General features: G+C 33.3%; 1 protein-coding gene across 2 annotated transcripts in view; it reads right to left on the reverse strand.

Annotated features, from left to right (window-relative positions):
* The window catches only part of LOC124536235 (netrin-B-like), a 185,187-nt gene extending 161,096 nt beyond the window's left edge, over positions 1–24,091 (reverse strand). For both annotated transcript variants that reach the window (XM_047112725.1, XM_047112726.1), the window contains exon 1: positions 23,017–24,091. In XM_047112725.1, coding sequence (XP_046968681.1) covers positions 23,017–24,025 — 1,009 coding nt within the window. In that variant the 5' untranslated portion in view covers positions 24,026–24,091. The remainder of the gene's footprint in view (positions 1–23,016) is intronic.
* Positions 24,092–24,777: the final 686 nt, after the last annotated feature.

The following is a 24,777-nucleotide window of genomic DNA, read 5'->3' on the forward strand; positions in this document are numbered from 1 at the left end:
TGGATCGCCCGTCATTTTAATGACCTCTCCATATCTCTACTAGATATTCTGTACTCGTTAGAACATTACTCTCGTAACGAATATACGAACAATCTAATAATAGAGCTGCTTCCAATTTGTTTAAAGAAAGTAAAACTGGTTCCTAACTCTTAGTAAATATTACTAGATTTCTTATAAATATATTTAGTGGTATTTTGTGCCTATCTAGGTGATCTTGATTCATCATATTATTAGTAGTCTTAGTCAGTCTCGCTAAACAGCAAACAAGTACAAAGGTCGTAACGTCTTGGTTACCAAAATTGGTGGCGCGTTGGTGATACGAGAAATTATTTATAAGTCTCTACACAAAAGTGGTGAATACTTACCATTAGGCGCCCTATTTTATAGTCCACCTATGTATGTAACAAAAAATGGCGAATAAGCTAATTTTACAACTCGAAATGGTAGAGTGGTTAGACCACTTGCACAAAGCCCTACCACGGCTTTGTGCAAGCCCGACTGGTTAGGTATCACCAACTCATCAGATATTCTACCGCTAAACAACAGTACGCAGTATTGTGTTCTTTTTTGAAAGATAAGTGAGCCAGTGTAACTACAGGCAAAAGGGACATAGCATCTTAGTTCACAAGTTTGGTGGCGCATTGACGATGTAAAGAATAGTTAATATTTCTTACAGCGTCGTTGTCTATTAGTGATAGTGACCACTTACCATCAGGTGGCCCATATGCTTGTCCGCCAACCTATTCCATAAAAAAAGCCACTTGAATATTTACCGTTCAAACACTTGCAAGTTTAATACCAGACGGGGCAAGTACCATTGATTTTTTATGTACTTTTTGTAATTCATGTCATGCACATAGATGAAAAGGAAACGTGAGGAAACCTGCATGCTCGGGTGGAGTGAGCCCGGATTAGCGTATTGGAGTTACGTACCTTCCCCAGAGGGAAAGATTGATTTTCCCAGCTGTAAATTAACTGTCTGTTTATATTTTAGCAAACATATTTTAAACATTTACTTGGTGGTAGGGCTATGTGCAAGCCCGTCTGGGTAGGTACCACCCACTCATCAGTTATTCTACCGCCAAATAACATTACTCAGTATTGTTGTGTTCCGGTTTGAAGGGTGAGTGAGCCAATGTAATTACAGGCACAAGGGACATAACATCTTAGTTCCCAAGGTTGGTGGCACATAGACGATGTAAGGAATAGTTAATATTTCTTACAGCGTCATTGTCTATGGGTGATGGTGACCACCTTCCATCAGGTGGCCCATCTGCATAAAATTTTAAGCCAAAATATGAGGACATATTAATTAATATATTATCTGTCTTTGATAAGGAGAGAAGTTCAAGTTTCCTTAATTGTGTGTCAGAGAAATTAGTCGATAAGAAAATACGCAATGTGCGGTTATCTTTATTAGCAATAAAATATCTTTAATTGCAGAAACTGTAATTATAATCAACAATAATGTCATAATACGTTAATATTTATAATAACTGTTTGGCGTGTGGTCGAACGTTATTTAAAAAAAAAAATCGTATGTTTGTGAGTCGTGATGGCCCAGTGGTTAAAACGCGTGCATCTTAACCGATGTTTGCGGGTTCAAACCCAGGCAAGCACCGATGATTCATGTGCTTAATTTGTCTTTATAATTCATCTCGTGCTCAGCGGTGAACGAAAACATCGTGAGGAAACCTGCATGTGACAAATTTCATAGAAATTCTGCCACATTTGTATTCCACCAACCAGCATTGGAACAGCGTGGTGGATTATGTTCCAAACCTTCTCCTCAAAGGGAGAGGAGGCCTTTAGCCCAGCAGTGGGAGTTTACAGGCTGTTGTTGTTGTTTGTTGTATGTTTGGAACATGTTGTTCTAAACTTATTTTCAACATCTTTTAATGATAAGCTTAAGCCACTAAAGAGGTGAAAAAGAGCAAAGAAAAAAAAGTCCTGCACTGTTTTCGTTGTGTTTTTATGTAACGACATGATTGAGATAAAATAAATAGAAATATATAGTGATGACAGATAGAAAGATATAGTGTACACATATTTTCTTCTGTTCATTTTTCGTTTTGTTTTTTTTTCACTTTTGTTGTTCTTGCAAGTAATAGTAATTAATAGTTATATTAGCACGTAGTATTTGCTTTTAAATGATTTTACATAATCTTCGTATGCATATCATCTAATTATTTATATTAGAATGACAAATGTTAAATTGCTAGCAAACCCAATAAATAAATAAATGATGTTGTCGTTTTGCCGGACTGTCATCCAATCCCCAAGAGGGATAAGCCAACTCCACAGGACATATAATAGTGCACAAACACAATAGGATATCAAAACCTGCACGATTAGAAACAATTCAGTAACAGGATCAAGAAACTTTACATTTTCTCCAAGATACGGCAGAGTTCACACATATATTTTTATTTAACATTTTATTATACATACAAGATATAATACAGAGAAATTAAATGTTAAACGAGATCTTGATATAAATGACATGTTATTTCCTTAATGAGAGTTCTCCCAGTACAAACAAGAATGGAAAAAAATACTTATAAATAATAAATAAACGTGGGCTATTGAACGTGCGATATTCTTAATATTATTTATCCTAACAGCGGCAATGTTCATATATATTCCATAAAAAAATTCAACCAGCCTTTCCTTTTGGGAATAGAATCCTAAAAAAATATGATTTACGGTACATATTTGCTGGTTCAAATTGAAACCACGCGCGAGCTGAATTTCCATACTCTTTTTAGCAACACGGATTTTGATAAATCCTTTCTTAATGATAGCAGTGAGTGTAAAAACAAATGGAGAACCGAAAACCCAGTCGATAGAATACAGAACTGGAATAGCGGTCACGGATTTTAATCTAGAAATCATCTGAATGTTCACCTTTTTGTGTTATAGGGGGCAAATGGGGAGGAGGCTCACCTGATGGAAAGTTATTACCACCGCCCATGGACATCTGCAACACATTTTCGGGTTCGCCTTTGCTGGGTTTTACCAAGAGAATCCGCTAATCAAACTTTCATGTTAATTTGTCATATGCTATGCCCAAGGCTTTTCTTGGGCTTAAAAGGTTGATCAACCAGTTTTGGGTATGAACAGTATCTTAACCAACCTTGGGGTTCTAGCTTCGTTTTCGTTCATAACAAATGTTATCAAATTCTGTTAATTGATTTGGCCTAAAAAGATTAACGCATTTACAATATTTAGTAAAGAAGTACAGATAAGTCTAATGACGACTAAAAAACGTTTTTACTCGTCACACACACAAATACACGCACACACACATAGTTTTTAAATTCTACTTAAATAAAATACAAATAAAATTTCAAGTTCTAAAATATTTACAAAGTTAATTTATCATTTCATAGTGAAAGTCGCAATACTTATATATATTTAGTGTAATATTACAAACTAGCTACATAGAATCACGATACTACCCTAACAAAGTCATTAAGACTCAATTACTACGGAATTCTACCTCTATCTCAGTTATCAATAAGGCTTGTTATTCACTGAACATCGCGCTATAAAGAGCTAACATAATACAGGACATTCTGAGCGTAATCGTTAGTTTACTAAACATTAGTAATATATTTATTATTGAAAACGCTTAACACAAAGGAACAATTACACTCAGTTGCTGATGTTGTTAAATTTCGATAAAAATTAACTATATATACATTTAAAACTCACACAAAAGAGTACTACTATAAGGTATCACACAACTCTGGTACCGCCTCCTTTTTTAGCATTACATCAAAATTGAATCAATTTAGTTGAATTACCACAGCTGAGCTAAGGCTTCCTGTCTCTTTAAGGAGATCATTGAAAGGAATCATTGAAAATCAGGGAAACATATCAATGGGGGTTAGTAAAAGAAAGACTAAGAAGAATACTTAAAATAAAACTAATTATAACGGATTTGAATCGCGTATATTAATTATTTTTAAATATCCCGACGTTTCGAGCACTTTACAGCGTTCGTGGTCACGGGTAGACTGTAACTGACAAATCCGTTATAATTAGTTTTATTTAGATTTGTAATAATCGCAAAAATTTAAGACAACAGAATACTTAAAATTCGATCAAAGTATAAATCGTATAAAAACACAAGATGTAAAAGTAATAATATCGCAAGCTATCGCGCTAATCTCCCAGTGGGCAGCCACCCTATCCCCGCCCTCTATCAGGGCTCGTTGGCTGTTAGTGCTGCGCTCACACATCCTACACTGAGACGTGTTTATACAGCACTAATGATCTCTGACAGGCGCTGTATCAACATCATTTGAATACTTCGTTGCGAATACACCTTTTCGTTTTTGTTTCGTTTGCTCACCCCTGCTTTTTAAAATCGTGATGCGTTTTGCGCAGATTTCATGTTTTGCAAACTAAATAATTGCTTCACATCTCTAACCTACAGAAGGTAATATGTATATGCCTAAACAACTATAATTTTAGATTTGTATAAGCAACAACAACAGTAGCATATAAATTTCCCACTGCTGGGCTAAGGCCTCCTCTCCCTTTGAGGAGAGTTTGGAACATATTCCACCACGCTGTTCCAATGCGCTTTGGTGGAATACACATATGACAGAATTTCTATGAAATTAGACACATGCAGGTTTCCTCACGATGTTTTCCTTTACCGTCGAGCACGATATGAACTATAAACACAAATTAAGTACATGAATATTCTAGTGCTTGCCTGGGTATGAACCCGCAATCATCGGTTAAGGTACACGCGTTCTAACCAAGATTTATATTTTTACATACATAGGATTTGTAGTAAGAAATGTTTTAAGTCCCTGACTCCTGACTCCAGCTACGTAGAAGTCAGTGTAATGTCAGTCAGCTCTAACAAAGTCATAATGACGGTCAGAATAAACAAACACATTTTAAGTCAATGATTAAACATAATTTAATCAACCTTAATTAAGTTTTCATTTGTAATTTTAATTTAATTGCTACGAAAATTGGTTGAAAATCTGAATATTGTTTATTCAAGATGGCTCGTAAAAACACTTTTGAGTCGTAAAATACAATCATTCCGAACCGGTTGTAGCTTTACACTGATATTATAAAACCGAAGCCAGATGGATCGTGCGCAACATTAAGGTGAAGCAACAAAAGCGAATACAAAATCGAAAGCGAATTAAATTTCTCTTATTTAAAACAAATAATCAAAAACAATTATATCTATGCATATAATAACTTTTGGAGTGTTTGTAATATTGAAGTCACCGCTTTTACTATATATATTTTATTGTATTAAAATTGTATTGTAATAAAATTTTTTACATTTTTTTCTAACTGTTAGTTCCGGTTCTATTTCTGAAAGGCTGGACCTATTTTAACAAGACTTTAACTGACAGATAGCTGATGTAATAAGGAGTACCTAAGGCTACTTTTATTCTAAAACTATTTAAGAAAAATTACCTTGCAATTTCCATATATTATCCAGTACCGCGCGCAGCCCTTTCGCAGAATACAAAATTAATTAGTTATAGTAAAATATACGAATTCGGCAAAAACATTTTTGTTAAATTCAAATGCGCATAAAGTTGTGGGCACAGCTAGACAATTGGAAACAAACGAAATACCAACTCATAAATACACACACAATTGATCCGCCATGACAGCAATACTTTGTTTTGCTGTGATCTGATTTGAAGGGCGAATGAGCCAGACTGATCAATATACTTTAGTCGAGTAGGCCCTAACAAGCACATTTATATAATCACAAGTACTTCCATTGTTTCGGGATGCATTCTACCGAGGAAAAGAAGTACTACCTAACATAAGTTTGTTATTTAAAAAGTCTGTTGAAAAATGTAATTTCTCAATAGAATCTGCATTCCAAACTGGTGGTAGCGTCACTCAATATTACTTAATATACACAATTTAAGTCTAAAAGTTATTATATGTAATACTTTTACTAACAAAAGAATTAATAATAATAATAATAATTAACTGGTGTCACGAGGCTGGTTCGTTTTTTTGTCCAGAGGATCGGAATTGCGATTCAACGGGGAAATGCTGCTAGCATTCTTCCACGCGGTCAAGATTTATACAGTAACTAGTTTTAGATCATATTTGTATATATTTAAGCATTTAATATTAGTCAATTAGATTCAAAACTTCTTGGAAAAGGCTACTCGAAAAAAAATAGATTTTGTTTTGATTACGATTTTTATTTTGATGACTATTTACCTACGACTGGAGCGCCATTGGTCAGTGCACAAACGCATACAGATAAGCCCAAAACATCTTATCAGTCTTTTTTACATTTAAGAATTCCTAAAATGTATAAAAGATTACATTTTAAGGTTTAAAAAGGTATCGCAACATTCCCTTTTTTTTAAAAAAAAGGTAATCACCGATGTAACACCGATCTAAAATAAAAAAAGTAAATTTGGAAGTTATTCTAACAAGTTACTCTACGTTCGGCTTTCGTAACGATTTTTTTAATCAGTAATGCTAATACACCACTGATTTTGAATCTATAGTATATAAATTATATAGTATAATCTTATATATTGAATCTATTCTATTATTCATGAGTTCCGACCATTTGATCCTTTAAGACCAGCCACCTAGAAGCTTATCTTCTGATTTTAGGTAACAAATAATTCAGCTAAAATTCCAGTTTACTTTAATAAAATATACCTAATTATTATATTATCAATTATAACCTAAATGAGGTATTTTTAAAAATAGAATAGAGTAATTAATCTTTTCTTATCTTTTATTATATCTCCCTTTCTCTGTTTCTTTTATTTAATTACAAATTCACTTCCGATATCAGACACTACTACTTTTTAAGTATTTTTTTATTATCAATTATTAAAATTAATTAATAATGATTGATTCCTATGATTGGTAGCAATCGATTCTACGAGCGCTCGTACACACAACGCGTTTGACACAACGCAAGTTCTATTTAAATGACTAAGCTCGTACCACTTTAACTGTGACGTATACATTTTTGCCAGACGACAAAAAAGACTTCATGTTTTTGTGCGTACATTGTTCTCTGACGTTGTCTATGCTTTTAGACGAGTGATTTTGAAAAGATTTATCGTCTATGATACCGCTCGTCTCTTGTTTGTTTTATGGACGAAATTCTATAGCTATTTTGAGCCCGGTTCGCATACCTTATAATATGGGTTAGGAAATAAAATAAATTTAAATTAATTGCTTATCTGAGATCTTTTGCGTGTTTCGTTTGGTTTTTTTAATAGATATTGGGACAATTTTTGTGTATCTTGATACAATTTATTCATAGCACAAGATTGAATCCATTTGCTTAGGAAATTACAAATAACAGTAAAACCCAAAATCCAGGACAAAAAAGATTTGATTTTTGTATTGCAAAAATTTACATACAATTTTATGATTAAATACATCATGAAATACCTTGAATTGAATGAATTTTATTCTTATCATTGACCATTCAATCATAATAATGCATACTGTTTTAGCAATGATACATTAACTAGCACATAAAAGTCATTTACAGAAATAAGTATTAAACAAGACACCATTTGCAAATAAAAGAGAGAATAAGCTTGATATACGTCCTAATGTCTGCCCAAATTAATTGCATATGTAATTAGTACGTGAATACAGACCCTTACGACGGGCATCCAGAATAAATGAGAATATGGGGGATGAAATAACTTGATTTGATCTTTCACAGGTTCTTATGTATGTCACCTTATCATAATCTTCAAATATATCTCAAAATAATATCTTAATCACCTTATCGAACCGATGGTAAATTTTTGACCAAATATTTGTGTCTACCACCAATATACATCTTTGTATAGTACTTGAATGAGTATTTAGTATTTACACTGTTATGTCTCAACTTTTCTACCAACCAAAATTATCTAAACATATTGTCGGATGTATAAACACACGCACACACACACACACACACACACACACACACACACACACACACACACACACACACACACAAACCATTATACTCCAACCCCTGTGCGTGCGAGAGAAAACTATGCTGTATTTAAGATTTTGACTTTGATTAATCCCATCACAATTAAGCAATGGCGTATTCAAATGTCATGAACAGATCCAGTAAAGCACGTGAAACCGAAATTTCTGAACTCGCAGTAATTCTTAAACTTTACGACAGACGAACAAGCTGCTAGATTAGATAAAGCGTATTTATTACACACGCATTCATATAAATAACATATAACATATTCTCATCAATCTTATCCAAATGCCAAACGCGTCTGACACTATGTACAGAAAATATTCAAATGTACTCAATTGTAATAAAGTTTATTTTCGAAACAACGGTTTATGTCTAGTGTTGTGTCTTATCGATGGATTGAAAATATAGACATCAAATTAACAAATACAACACAAGCCTAATCCCGCGACTTCAATCGTGTAATGGTCACCTTAAAAAATGTGTTTATAATATATGCCTGTTCGAAAAATCTTGCAACTTCATTTAAAACAAGTTTCACGAGACATACGGTCAAATTTATGTAAAAACGATGTGTGTGTATGTGTCGATGCCCGTGACAATATATGTAGTAGGTACTTAAAAAGAAATACAATATATTTAATTACAATTATACTTACCTAATCCTTTTTTCGAAATTGCTGACGAAGAAGGCTTTACTTAAAATTATATTTATTTCCCTTTCAAAGACAAGAATTTAAGATATGTTATCTATTCTGCGTGCACAAATACAATCACAATGAATTCAAATGTTTTGTTCCATAAAAACAAATGTAATTTAATATGTAAATACATATATAACATATATTTAAGGAATCTTAGAGCGCATCAATAAAAACAAAACGTTCTAAATTTAAATCGTTCTTCTCTTAAATCACATTCATGATTGCATTTTATTTAATGTAGCGTTGCAAATTCTAATAATTATTTTATAGATTATTTAATTCGATTTACAGTAAAGTACATCACTAGTTCCTAAATACAAAATTGTCGTGTGAGTAATAAAATAAATCCCGCGATCGCATAAAGAAAGACACTTTTGTTTAACACTAAAACTTTGTAATCTTCAATCAGGATTCCAGCTGAGTTTTGATACATTTACACTATTTTAGAAGCAATATCTTTATAACCTAACAATTTTATTGTGTCTAGGATTTTTACGGCTTGTATCATTTGTAAAATCCTAATTTTAGAACACATCTCTACTATTGATCCAATTATATTATTTTAAGACGGCAAACCAGCAAAACCACTTTATAGCAGTCTCTGCCTCAAAGACTTTTACTTGCGAATTCTTTATTTATCATAATTATATTCGCAGATTGTGTATTCGTGCCTAAAGAACTGATGAATTATAGACACTGGGAATATGGATTCGAGTTTCTATAATTCTTCGGTCCTTGACTGTAATACGATCAGTCATCATTCACAGCGCAACAAAACATGATATTTAATTTTGTCAATGATTACATTAAAACGTATATTATCACACATAAGATCATAATATCAATCATTCTCGGTGAACTGGTTGTTACCAGTGTAAATATTGTAAATCTATACTAATACAATAAAGAGGTAGGTAAAATAGTTTTTTTGTTTTTTTTTTTTTTAATTATAGTCGTAGGATGATGAGCGAATCCCAAAAAAAAAACACAACTCCGTAGTACCTTATATTTTTTGATACTGATTTTGCTGTTTTACGGTTGAATAACAAATTTGGTATGTACCTACCACGTTGAGTTGCAACACCAAAGTAATGTTTTAAAATAGTTTTATGGATTATCAAATAAACGTAAAGGCCTAAAATAATACAATGTAAACCCATTTGTTTTCGATCGTAACCAAATTTATGACTTTTGTTTGACACATACACAAAGCAAGCCAGCATGGCACGACAAATTTAAAAAATTTTTTTTACTAGGAACAGATACAAGGCTTAAAATTATTTGTGATTAAATTAATTGTTCGAACAGATTTGGTTGTAATAATTAAAACAATATACGAGGGAATATGAAACATCTATTGACGGCTCAATTTTTAATGTTAGTCAACGTAGCTGAAAAATAGGATTTGCTTTAAGTAAAATTATTATTTAAGAGCGAGTATTCATACGGAAACATTAAATATATTTTTCTTTACAATGAGTTCATCATAAGATAACGATGTAAAACACAATATCATGATCAACAGCCCATGATGCCCACAGCTGGACATAGGCCTCTCCAATTTACAATTGGAAAATCAATAAAGGATTTATTTTGTGATAGAGCTGTTATTAGTAAGAAGGATTCAATTTTGGTGGTAGGGCTTTGTGCAAGCCCGTCTGGGTAGGTACCGCCCACTCATCAGTTATTCTACCGCCAAATAACAGTACTCAGTATTGTTGTGTTCCGGTCTGAAGGGTGAGTGAGCCAGTACAACTACAGGCACAAAGGACGTAACATCTTAGTTCCCAAGATTGGTGGAACAGTTAATATTTCTTACAGCGTCATTGTCTATGGGTGATGGTGACCACTTACCATCAGGTGGTCCATATGCTCGTCCGCCAAACTATACCATAAAAAAAGAAAAAAAAAATTTCGTCTCTATATTAAACAGGATTTTCTAATTCAAAGATAAGTCTTCTTTTACTAGTAATCACATAATTATTCATCGTTTTACCTTTTTACCAAAAAAAAGGGTAATTAATGTCACGTCAGTTTTAAGGTTTATTTAGACATTTTTCCTTCCTAGCTATAATAGCAAAACTAAAACAGAGATGTTTCAATCTCAATTACAACAAAGGGTCTGTCTGGGAACGCTGATTACGAACAGCGCAACGCTATCGCCCTTTTACTCGCATCTAACCTTACCTACTCACATCCAACCATTGTTCTCGACGTACACGAACATACATACATGTCAGTATTTATAAAAAATGCTTCTGTTTAAATCTTCTGTAATCGATATTAGGAGGAATAACTACTGAATTTCTTGCTGGTTAATCTCAATACACTACGAAATCTACGTTTTTATAAACTTATAAAATTAAGTTAATACTATTTTTTTTTAATTGTCTTCTGTTTATATATTTATATATAATACATTCATCCGCGGTGATTTAAATAGGTTCTTTACAACATACTATTTACACAATAATAATATAATAGTCTCAATTAAAAAGCTAAAGATTCTTTGTCTTTGGACGAAAATGATTTATTTAATATATTGTTAATTAATTGTAATTTACAATTATTTGCAGTATTAACTTCTAAATACGTAAATGTCGTATAAGTTATAAAATTAAGTATATATAATATAATAATAGGTTATTCGACTATATGTAAGCAAAACGGATGATTTTTTTTTAAATAACAACCGGATTTACGTCAAACGTAATAGCATACATATAAAAAATAATATGTATCTGCAAATATACCATAAAACATACAAAAAATAGATACTTATAATGAGGACATCCCCGCTGGTCTAGTGGCTAACTTATGAGATTTCTGAAAGTGGTCACAGGTTCAAAGTCGGATTAGGAAGTATCTTATCCCCTGGGAAGTGAATAAAGCGGTTCCATATCGACCGCTATTACAACCGCTTCCACATAGACACACATACCACATTTATAATATTAGAATAGAATCATAATCATTCACAATGATGTTGTAGTAAAGAGATATGTTATTAATGCGCAAAAAGTGAAGACTAGAAAACGTCCTAATTGGGACGTTTGCCTTTAGTTGTTTTACGTCGTAATACGTTATAATACATCATAATTACGTAGTAATATGTTTTGCGTAATTAAAAAAACTAGTTATCCCTTTTACTTATTGTTTTTATCAAGCTATACTTTTAACGAAATGTAAAAATAAACTTAAATAAACGGTCCCAGGCGCGGCACACTTTTTTCTGTTGTTTAGTATGGATATAACATATCTGTTTATTAGAATATCATTGATCATTCATAAAATCGGTAACGTTCAGAAAACGTTAAAATAATAAATTACAAATAACTATTAATAACACTCATACAGACATGAATTGCTAAAATTAATCTAAAACAAGTTTTCGTTAATAAAATAACGCCAGCCGTGTGTTGAATTCCAAGTTTTTTATCATTAAAATGACTTTAATGATTCACACCTTTACAAATAGTAAATCAATTTCGCATAAATCCTAATGGCGAAAAAATTGCAACAGGTTTCTTCAAATTCATTACATCATTAACTTATCTTAGTGACTTTGTAACGCTAAAAATAACGTATTTATTATATTCCTGATATTCTTTGTTATTTTTGATATACATATAATTCTTGTATACGTGTTTATGTTGGTCGTCTTCAGTTTCAATTAAAATAAACAATAAATATTATCTTACTTAGATGAACTCATGACACTTAAATAGTATATTACGAGATGTATCTTAATACTAAGATCTCGTAAAATTTATCCAACTATTGTAAAGGAAACGAATTATATTAAGTTGTATTTATAGATTGCAACGCCTTTTAACGGTTTATCTGAGTAATTATTCGATTTTATACATATAAATATTTCAATTTTTTTATAACATAATTAAACATTAATAACGTGAATTACTAGCAGCCCTGGGCCAGAGCCTGAGTACGTAAAGCCCTTTGTCCTTCGTAATAAACTGAGAGAATATAGACTAAACGTGCGTTAAGTAGTATGAGTATGACTCGAGTAGTCGGCTAGTCTTTTGAACGACCCCCATATTTTATATATATAGTTCAACAGGACATCGAGTTAATACATATGAATCATATTGGAAAGATAATCAAAATTACCATCGGCGTTTAAAAAACTAACAAATAATCTGACCTAAATATTAATTTAAAAATGGTATCAAAGTTATTATACAAATCGGTGCCTACAAATCATAGCAAGCGTGGGCGCAGCGTAGTTTGTTAGCCCCATATTGTTATGGATTGAGAATAGATAATTTGTTTTTATTGTGGAATAAAGATAAAATACCAAATTACTATCGCGGACTTCAATTAATGTGAATTCTTGCGTCTGTGATGGCCACTATCGAATCAATTTACGAACAATGGGATTTGAATTCATCATTTGAATCCTAACACGTTTATAACTTAGATGAATTGAATTCAAATTGAAAGGTTTTTATATGATGGCCAAGAACATTAATGTGAATATATAACTACATTTTGATACTTTAATCTATTTCTTCTCGACCGCAGAGTATTTTTGATAATGATATTTTAAGTATCAAAATTGTTTTAAATAACGAAACGATGATAGATTTAAAATAAACCACCGAATATAATAAAAAAGGATTAAAGATTTTTCTGATGTCAAAAACAGACACACAAAAAAACAATGAATATTTGAATTTCAATAAAATTGAATTATTATTTTTGTATTATTAACGTTACGTAACGCTACAATTTTAATATAGATTTATTCTAATTTAATAACTAGTATATCATTTGAAATATTGTGTAGTTTCTTAAATGTTATCTGTATTCTAATAATCTAAATTATCTATATTAATAGTATAAATGTAAAGAAATCTCTGTCTGTCTGTCATTGTTTCACGACCAAACCACTGAACCGAATTTGATGAAATTTTCCAAACTTGAACACAAAGAAAGAACACACAGGGCTACTTTTTTGCCTGACAAATGACAAACAACGCCATCAAACTCGAGCTAAGCCGCGGGCGACTACTAATAATAAATAAGTAAAAACAAACAAAACATAAAGCTCTAAGAATATTAAATTTAATACTTAGAGAATGAATACGAAAATCTATGCGGTAAGGTGACGTAACATACATTTGTTACCAAAACGAATGAGACGCAACGCAATAACGTAACGTATTTAACGATATATGCATATCTGTACAATAAGATAATTAACGTTATTTTTTGTAATTCCTAACAGGAAAAGCTATTAAACCAATATATAAATTATTTTTAGTAGAATACAGCGCTGTATATTTCGAATAAATTTAAGGCATTATTATTTCAAGCAACCATTATTGTGTGTCGATAAGGAAATAAATTATTCCATTCAAATACACATAGCCTTAGCAAGTAACAGTTACAGGAGTTGCTTTAGGGGGTGATTGGTTAAATAATGTTGTCTTCTTCTTTTGAATGTCAAATCGAATATAAAAGAAAGAGATAAAGCAATGTTCAACAACACATCGTTTGCAAGTAATACTAAATAACGTTATAAACAGGAAGGTAAGTTCCGATAATCATGAAATCTTGCTGGACGTTGTGTGAAATATAGAAACTATGGTATGATACCCAAGATCTAATGGCATGTCTGTCGTCATATAAGTGAACAGATATGGCCAAGTGGTTAGAACGCATGCATATTATCAGATTGTGTGTTCAAACCCAGAGAGATATCTAAATTTTAATGGTCAAAATTAGTATTAATTCATTCTTGTTCGATAGTGAAGGAAGACATGAGGAAACCTGCATGTCTAACTTCAATGAAATGTCATATACGTATCCACCACTCGCGTTAAAGAAGCGTGGTGATATAAGCTCCAAACCTTTTCAGAAGGAGAGGAGGCTTAAACCCAGCAATGAGAATTTTACAGGCATAATTTAAATAATAGATCTAGAATACCTGCTTTTAAAATATTATATTTAATATTCAAAGAAAGATTCATTAAAAATAATTCAAATTACCGGTTGTATGATCCAATGCAGCCTGTTTCAGTACATGCCACCCACACAACAATTATATAAACGCCAAACAACAATGCTCTTTCTAGATGAGGGATTTGTAGTCAGTCTAATTACAGTCGTGTTCATAAACTCTATTGTCGATGGTAAAATAGTAAATGGCTTTTTACAATACATAATTGTTCCGAATTAAACTATAATTTCTTCTCTTGAATAGAAGCCTTTGCTTGCTACGACTTCTTTTAGTAGTAGTATGTTTTATAAAAATATAAGTAGAAATGTTAGGTTGAATGTTTTATCACTTTTTTTTTCTTTAAAATTATTTTAAGAATGATTTCGTCTGTAAAGATTGAGTTTTAAGTCTCGCTATTGGGATCTTGGATATTCTACCAAGAAGGCTCTACGATCAAACACACCATTATAATATTATTTCTTAAATTTTATATTTTTTTCAACATTCGACATATGATAAAGAACTAACAAATATGTACTTTTAAAATATATTTTTAAAGACAATGTATGCGTTTATTAGGTGCCAGTATTTTTAACACATAAAATTATTAATTTTAAATACCTACCAATAATTGAAAAGCTATAAACTAAAAAACTACTGAACGAATTAAGTATAAAATTAATTAAGATTTCGTTTGGATTGACTGAATGATTTAAATGATTTGCGTGATTATTGAAATTGGTAGCTTCACTTAATTGTAAAATGAAGATTCGAAAGTGCTTGTAAAACCCTACTTGAATAAATTTTATTTTGATTTGATTTGATTTGTCAGAAATTATTACTGAGAGCTTTATTGACTGCGTAAACCTATAAACTTATTTATATTATTTAACTATACATAAAGGTTTTATGTATTCTACCCAAGCGAATCGAGGTAGCTAGATATATATTGAATAAGCATAAAAATAGAAACGTGACAAAAATCTTGAAGAATTTTGAGATATACCCCCAAGAAATAGAAACTGACATGACCCTCATTTCCGAGAGCAAATCGTCTCCCTCGAGAGCTTTTTTAGTTCCAAAAATCTGCTTCAAGCGGAAATAGGTGGAGTCAGAAATTAAAATACACGAGACTATAGATATATTAGTTACGAACGACACCCTATCCTGACCTGATATATTTTTATACGCATATAAGGAATAGTAGCAATGTCAAAAAATAATTAAGGCGTTCCTAATATTCCTCCTTACCCTTCCTCTTAAGCTTATCACTTGTGCTAGGAATGGGGATGCCAATAGTCCAATGGGTCAGTCGATTACTTTCAAACTTTAAATACATGCAACCATAGGTATCGACTAACTCGTTCGTCCAGTGACACAGATTCCAAGATACACGGTTCAAACCCAAAATCTAGCCTACAAAATATTACGTTTTATAATGTTGTCTTAAATTTTCGCGATTATTACACATTTAAATAAAACTAATTATAACGGATGAATCGCGTATATTAATTATTTTTAATATTACGTTTTTCTGTCGAAAAATTCTCAGTTACAGCCACAGAAGACACTTCCAGTGTCTACGCTTCCGTGCCTCGGAGAGCACGTATGGCCGTTGGTCTTTTAAAATTGATATTTTAGAAAGTATTAGACATATAAGGTTTTACGCAATATTTGAACAATCCATAAATGTGATCTTGAAAGTTTGGGTGTTCGTTACGAAATGACATCTGAAAGGAAAGCGTCTTCGAATAAATGGAATACATTAAGTAATATATTATAAAGGCTTTTTAAATATCCATATTGGTACTTACGTTGGTTAGCTGGAACATTTTCGGTATGTTTGTCTGTTACGCTAAAGAAATATTCACTTAATTTAAAGTACAACTGAAATTTTGTTTTTTTTTTTATGGTATAGGTTTGCGGACGAGCATATGGGCCACCTGATGGCAAGTGGTCACCATCACCCATAGACAATGACGCTGTAAGAAATATTAACTAGACCTTACATCGTCAATGTGCCACCGACCTTGGGAACTAAGATGTTATGTCCCTTGTGCCTGTAGTTACACTGGCTCACTCACCCTTCAAACCGGAACACAACAATACTGAGTACTGTTATTTGGCGGTAGATACACATGTGACAAAATTACGAGATTCATCCGGTACACAGGGTGATTTTGTTAAATGGAAGAGTAATACCACTTACTGAAAAATCACGAAATCCCAGAAACTATAACACCTAACTTTAAATTTGGCGGGTAGGTTCCTTACTTGTAGACTTTCGCAAAGAACAGATTTTATGAACCCCTGAAGGGATTAAACGGTGATTGGAAGTTTGTGTTTCATAAATTTCGTGCGGGTAAAGCCACCTTTTCAGCAAGTCTATACCAATAAATGTGAAAGTAACTCTGACTGTCTGTCTATTCATCGCTCTTTTACAACCAAAACAATGAACCGAATATCATGAAATTTGGTGTGAAACAAACTTTAAACTCCAAGGAAGGACATAGACTACTTGGCGGACAACCAACGCCTTAAAACCGCGGCCGACTAGTATAAAATAAATTTCAAGGAAAGTGAGATATATCTATAAAAAATAAAACAGTTACGACTTCTCTGAATCTGAGCCGATTATTTCCACATCTCTATAAGGAGAGGACAGATTTGGTTTACATTTGATCATGACTTCTGTGGCGTGGGTTTGAGGTTCGTCCGAGCATCGGTAATTTGTGGGCGGCTCCTTCAACCGGGACTGCGGAACATACCGTGACTTTCCTCGTGCATTCTGATTATAGTGTACTCACTATCAGAAGACAATTTTATTTTCCACGCTTAAAATAATGTACAACAACAACAGCCTGTAAATTCCCACTGCTGGGCTAAAGGCCTCCTCTCCCTTTGAGGAGAAGGTTTGGAACATATTCCACCACGCTGTTCCAATGCGGGTTGGTGGACTACACATGTGGCAGAATTTCTATGAAATTTGTCACATGCAGGTTTCCTCACAATGTTTTCCTTCACCGCAGAGCACGAGATGAATTACAAAGACAAATTAAGCACATGAATCAGCGGTGATTGCCTGGGTTTGAACCCGCAATCATCGGTTAAGATGCACGCTTTCTAACCACTGGGCCATCTCGACTCGAAATAATGTAATATAGGTACTTTAAATACTACTAGTTCAATTGGAATTTAAAACTATATTTTTATTAAAATAATAATAAATTCAAAAACAGAAATGTTCACCTATATTACAAGCATTACATCTCTCTACCGTCGGTTCGGAAACAATCACCTCGGACCTGAGAAGAATCGGTAAGAGATACTCAGCGCTTTTTTTGGTGGTACATTAACAGCCCCTTTTTATAAATATGTATCAAGATATATGTTAGATTGTTGGATGATCCAATACAACAGTACATAGTCTTGACGAATATATGCATTCAGCATTAAGCTATATCATCAATGTAAACCCCTGGATAGTTAACTATGAACTAGAATCAACAGAAACCTAGAATTGATTAGCAGCATATTGTCATACGTCAATTATCGCTCTGCTATTTCTGATGCAGAAGATTAATGATTACGTTAATTCAACTATAAATATAATCTAAGCTTTGGATAACTATTTACATATAAAATTATTTTATAATACTACGTTATTTTTACTGTAAACAGACTTATCCATCCTTTCTCCATTTTTAAGGTATTTTTAAGATGTTTGTGTTAGGTCTTTGTGCGATTTGTCATAATCATATTAAAAAATGCACCGACGCCTCGTCTGTTACAATTTTATTTTACAATATAGATGACCGTTAAGCATGTAGGTAGATGAATGCCTTTTTTATATCTATTGTAAATTTTAAAACTTACTTTATGAATATATGTCACAATTTATCGATCTATCTATTTTTAGTATTAATAATATGTAAAGATAGACTACTTAGTGCACTCTATACTGTTATTTTTTATATCTAAAAACAGTTAAAGAATCAATAAATATAGATGAAATGAAAATTGAGCAATATATAAAATACAGTCATCTCCTTTTCTACCCTTATTTCCAACCCTAACTATTATTTCGGTTAAAATTATGGATTAATATCGTAACATAAAGATAAAAAAGCAGTCAGCGCGGAACATTTGTAACTTGAAATTGACTATTAAAAATATAAGAAAATGTAGTAACATAAATAAAAACATAAGTATAGTTTTATGTAGTTTTCTATGTATTATTAGAACAAGATATAGAAACTCCACACTCCACCACGGGATTGAAAGCAGCAGCAGAGTGGCAAACGGTTGCCATCACGACGAATTGATCTTTAGTATTTATTTACGAAATCAAAATCCATACCAATTGTTTTTCTCCTTTTTTAAACTCAAATATAAACCTCCATAATAAAAATTTAATCCTTTTCAATACGTATAAAACCCTTTAAAAACCATTAACAGTATTTTTCTTTCATTCGAGCTCAACTTTTAATTTTCAACGCCATTTTTAAACGAGATTTCTGTTACACGAAATATTAAACCACAGATAAAATATTAAACCGTATTCAAATAAAGCAAAGCGTATCATTACCGACCACAGAGTATACAAAAAGTTAATGTGAAAACAGCTCAAGTGCTGGTTCGGTCTCATTATAGTAATAGATAATTTTATACTGGCAACACTTATTACAGTCATTATGACATCCGCCTAACATTGGGAATTCAGCCAGACGTATTGTCGAATAATAACTACTCCCCCGAATCTTTGTGCTATGAATCTGTATCTTGACATAGCATTTAAAAAAAACTACTTCATGTTTTAGGTAAGCAAATTAACTCGTTTTATATAAGGATAGATAAGATACTAGATATATGTGTTTTAGTTAGAAATGTCCCGGAAGCGATATGTTTTAAAGGAGGTAAATCGCACGAATTGTTATTATTTATTAGATTTATTAATACTAAGATTCAAGCTTAAATTTGTAACATCTATATGATATTTATTAACAATTAATAATCGGTAATTAGTGTTCTGGTCGCTGCAGGTCGAAGGCGTAAAAAATCTTATAATAAATCTAAAATGTTTTATTGTAAAGTTTACTTGGATAAAAGTCATTTGATCTAATTAGGAATATAATAAAGAATTTAATTAACCGTTACTTAATAATGATCGGTTACTGATGTACAATAACGATTTGTTAAAGAAAACGTATTTCTTATTTTAAACTAGCTGTACCCGCGACTTCATGCGCGTTCGAATTTAACAGAAAAGTTATTGTTGTAGTCTAAGTTACTCCTTATTACATTAGATTTCTACCAGTGAAAGTGCCATCAAAATCAGTTCAACCGTTTCACGTTTTACAGAGATCGTTCGAAACAAACAGACAAAAATTAAAAAAATATAGTTTGTTAAATGTAACGTGTGTACATACAAATGCATTAAAAAAAAACAGTTATTTTAATAGTACAAACAGAATCTCCAATTTTATTATATGTATAGAAGATATGAATACAAACATTTTTATAAGTGAACGTTTAGTAAATTGGACGAGTGTATACAAGTAAGCCAGTCTGCGGTTATTGATGTTTCTTCCCATTTTAAGTCGCCATACTTGTAGTTGAAAATTTTGTTATGAGTAATTAAATAGTAGTTTTCACCTTTATTAATAGTTAAACAATAAAACAACTGTGAACTTTAATTTTTTTTTAATCTTCATAATTACTTGCCTTTTTTGAATGACTGTGTACAACCTACCCAAACGGTACCAGCCTTGTTCTACCGCCAAACTGCAATGCTTAACGGTCTGGTTGGCAGAGCTAGTGTAAATAAAAGCAAATTTTAATGATTTTTTTGTCTGCTAAAGTGATCACAGTTGTCTCACCCATACAATTTCAATTGTAACAGTTGTGTACAACTGTTTCAAAAGGAATTGTAATATATGTTATATTTCAATTCCTTTTAACTGCCTATCTGATAATAAATGAAATAAAATCAAACTTTGAAAATAATCTTCCTATATTTGAAGACCATATCGTCTTAATTATTTACAACACAATCATTAAATTATTTTCATAGCTGTCGTGTGTTTCTGTTTATTTGTACGTATCTATGAAAAGAAATATTAATTTAAAAAAGGTTTCATTTAACGCGGAATCATATTTAAGTCAAAAAGTTTTCGTTCAATATAATTCATTAAGTTTTTTTCTAATGCTCGAATTTAAAAAAATCTCAATAGAGGCTACCAATATTTATATCGCTATTTCATTAAAGACATTACCGATCGTATTGAATATTAGACGATGCTTCGAGTAGTGGTCACCACCTCACCACATTACCACCTTAAATTACACACTAAGTATCTCATCTCGCTCTGAGTAAATTTTTCTGCCAAACACCGCTGTGGACATTTAACCACTACGATCTAGAATCTAGAAATAACTTTAACAGAGTAATACTTTAATGTAATTGCCTTCTTGACTCTTAATCGAATAATTATGGAATAATTAGACGTTAGTAATTAAGTTAAGGAAGATGAGAAAGTAGCCAAAGGAAGAGTTTTATAAAATTTGATGACCGAATGAAAAGTTACAGACAATCACTCACTCAAATTAATCTATCCTAATTTTATAAATGAGAAAAAGCTTTGTCATTCTGTCTGTTGGTTTCACGACCAAACTACTGAACCTAATATGATAAAACTTTTGATGCCTACTACCTGACGATCAGAAGTGTGCGAAGCCGCTGATGACGACTAGTCTCATATCTTTTAACTTCTTTCCGGCAGTGCCTACTCCCGCGTGAGAGGCGAGGGCTACTACAGACTATAAGCCAGTGGTCATCCTCACCCATTGTTCATGGCGCTATAAGAAATTATTAAACTACCATTCTTTACATTGCCATTGCTCCACTAATCTGGGAACTAAGATGATATGTCCCTGGTGGTTATAATTATACTGGCTCATTCACCCTTCAAACCACGCAACAATGCTATTCTACTGCTGTTTGGCGGTATAATGTCTGATAAGTGGGTGGTACCCATCCAGATGGGCTTGCACAAAGCCCTGCCGTCAAGATAATATTAAAATTAATAATAAACGCACTGTATGTATATATAAGTAAATCTCGAATCATCATAAAAAAAAAATTATGTTATACCATCATTAATAAATTGCAAATAACAAACGATACAATCAACATCTTCAAATACCATTATATAATTTTTAATTTTATAATCTTTACAATTGCTAATTGTAATTATGTATATATGACTGCAATACTCTAATCTAATCCTCTGCTGGGAAGAGCTTCTCCTACTGAGAAGTAACAGAAGTTCATTTTCATTCGATCCAAACTGGTTTATCACGATACCTTTGTCACCGTGCTGGCTTTGAAACGAAACATGCAGGTGTATTGTATGCGGTGCTTACCCGGATTTGATCCCACGAAATGCAGTTAAGAACCACTGAGACATGCTAACAATTTATAGATAAAAGATAAATTATATCTGTTTGTATTTCAGTTATGTAAATTTCGTTCGCTAATTGATACCATTAAATTTTATTGATTGTAAAGCGCGTATAAATTTTAATTAACCAAGATAATATGTGATTTACCAATTACTTATAATTGTTTTCTTGTATGAGCCGCTGGTGCAGTTGTTAGAAATTATAAATATCTGCCGAAGATTGCGGGTTCAAATCGCAATTTTCATATAACTTTTGTGTCTAATTTTCATATAAGTTTGTGTCTAAAATTCATGTCGTGAAAAAAATCTCGCAAAGAAAAGGTCTCAGATGAAAATCTTTCAAACGTGTGCCCAAATATGAACGACGTGGTGGAATAATCTCTAAAACTTGTCTCCACGGAAAAGGATGCTTTAGCCCAGTTGTGGTCTAAACAGTCAGTTTCGCATACTTTGTTCAGTGTTTACTTTCGACTTATTTATTTTATAAATCACTTAACACTAATGGAATTTATAATAGTCAATGAACGTATTATTAATTAATTCAATAATGACAGACACAATTAAACAATAAATATTATCATGATATATTTTATAAGCCAGTTATTATATGTCAATATTTATGTTTCTCACAAGTTTTGTTTTATTTTAAACGTGTTTTGTTTACCTGACGACAAAAACTCTTGTTTTGATAACTGATAACGTAATGTACACTCTTATTTATCTTTTTCAAATGTGGATAAATACGGGGAATGCGTCGCGATAAGCCACGACAGATTTATAATAAGTTTTACGTTAGAACGATAACGCTGAAGTTATTGTCTTCTAAATTTATATCTTATCTGAATTCGAATTTAATATCAATTAATATATTCAAAGAATGTCATAAGTCCCACAAACCTTTGCATTCGTTCGCGTCGCGCGCCGTCGCTCGTCCCCACGGCCTATCGAAGTGGAACGGCTTGCATCTTTCGCAATCCCTCCCTGCCGTGTTGTGCTTACAATCGCACGCCAGCTGGACCCCCTGGCTCTCTTCGCCCTTCGCCGGAATGCACCTGGACGCATGCCCGTTGCACTTGCATCGGCCACCGACTGCGAAATCCGAAACGGCATAGTGCTGCGAGCCCGGAGCGGCCTGCTTCTTGCTGTCCACCTCGTCTCCTTCGTTCACCATGTGCAGTCGGTTGAACACGACGCGCACGTCGGTCGCCGTGACCCAGTCTTGAAGGACGGGGGATATGTCGAAGTTCGCTGCGCTCGGGCGTCCCTCCAAGGTGCTAAACGCGAGTCTAGCACCCCCAGAACTCTCCCCGGCCAGCCTGTGCGAATCGGAACACCTCGCTTCCTGCTCATTTGCAGCGGTCACCGTCGCTTTATTCGGCCGCCCGTACACTCGCCTACATTGGCTCGAATAGAATTGGAAAGGTTGCCAAGTGACCCCGTAATCCGCGCTTTTGTATATAGCTACGGAGTCAGGACGCGCCGCCTTCGGGCAGAATTGCAAGCTGACATACGTGAGCTCATACTTTTTGCCGAGGGACAGGGTCAGGGAAACGTTGTCGGGGGGAGAGTCGTAGGAGGCCGGCGGGAGCGCGGCGGACCGCCAACAGGTGACGTCGTGCGGGTTGTTCAGGTCGGTGAGGTGGGCTGGTGGGTTTCGGCGCTCAGTACGAGTAGCGTCGCATACTCGGCAGGCGTTCTCGGGATTCTGGTCTCCGGGTGGGTCGCACAGTCGCTCTGGGCCTCTTCGGCCGCAGATGGAGGAAGCCACCACGGGGTTCCCGAAAGCGGCGTTGACGAAGTCCGGGATGCAGCGCCTCGGGCGACCATCCTCGTAGCAGGGGTCGGGCGGGGAGGCCGCCAGCGCAAGGGCCGCGGTGGCGAGGAAGGCCACGGCGCGGGCGGGCATGCTCACTCACTCGTCACTCACTCGCGAAAGTTCGTACAAGACCGACACGTGCGCGCCGGTCGGATGCCGCCGGCAGACTAACTCGCGGGGCGGGAGCTTACGAGCTTCGGTACGCGCTGGGCGACTTTGTTAGTGAAAGTTTTTTCTTTCGCGGCACCTGGATTTTATCTCTATTTAATGAAATTTCATTATTACAACAAACGATTACATTTAATACTATTTTATTTAAGGAGTAACATAATCTTTGACATCGTTTAAATGACTTCTAATGTTTGTCTATTTATTATTGTTACTTGGCGGTTGGTGCTTATGATTGCAAGTTCATACTATAATTAAAATAATAAAAACAAACAAATATAATATAAGATTCGATAAAAAACTATTTCGCATAAGAATAATATACAATTCGTATCATAAATTATTTCACACTGTTTAGATGCTTAGGGGGTTTAATAAGATGGGTTTGTCCGTCCTTATACCACATTAAGGGCTTTCATTCCTTCAATAACAATGCTTTTGTGTTGTATAGAGCTTTGTTCGTCTATTTGAAATTGATTGCAATTCAAATTAAATAAATGAAATAATTTAAATTGAACTAACTCTAAGTATCATAAGTTACTATTAATAATTATACAACAATATATTTATGTATTTAAGTAATAAAATAAATGTTTACGAAGACGCGTATTAATTTTGTGAGCCTAATTAATATATGAATAGTTGTTCTTCACTTGGGATTTTGGAGATATTGT

Source organism: Vanessa cardui, chromosome 16 (assembly GCF_905220365.1).
Source record: "Vanessa cardui chromosome 16, ilVanCard2.1, whole genome shotgun sequence".
Classification (NCBI taxonomy): Eukaryota; Metazoa; Arthropoda; class Insecta; order Lepidoptera; family Nymphalidae; genus Vanessa; species Vanessa cardui.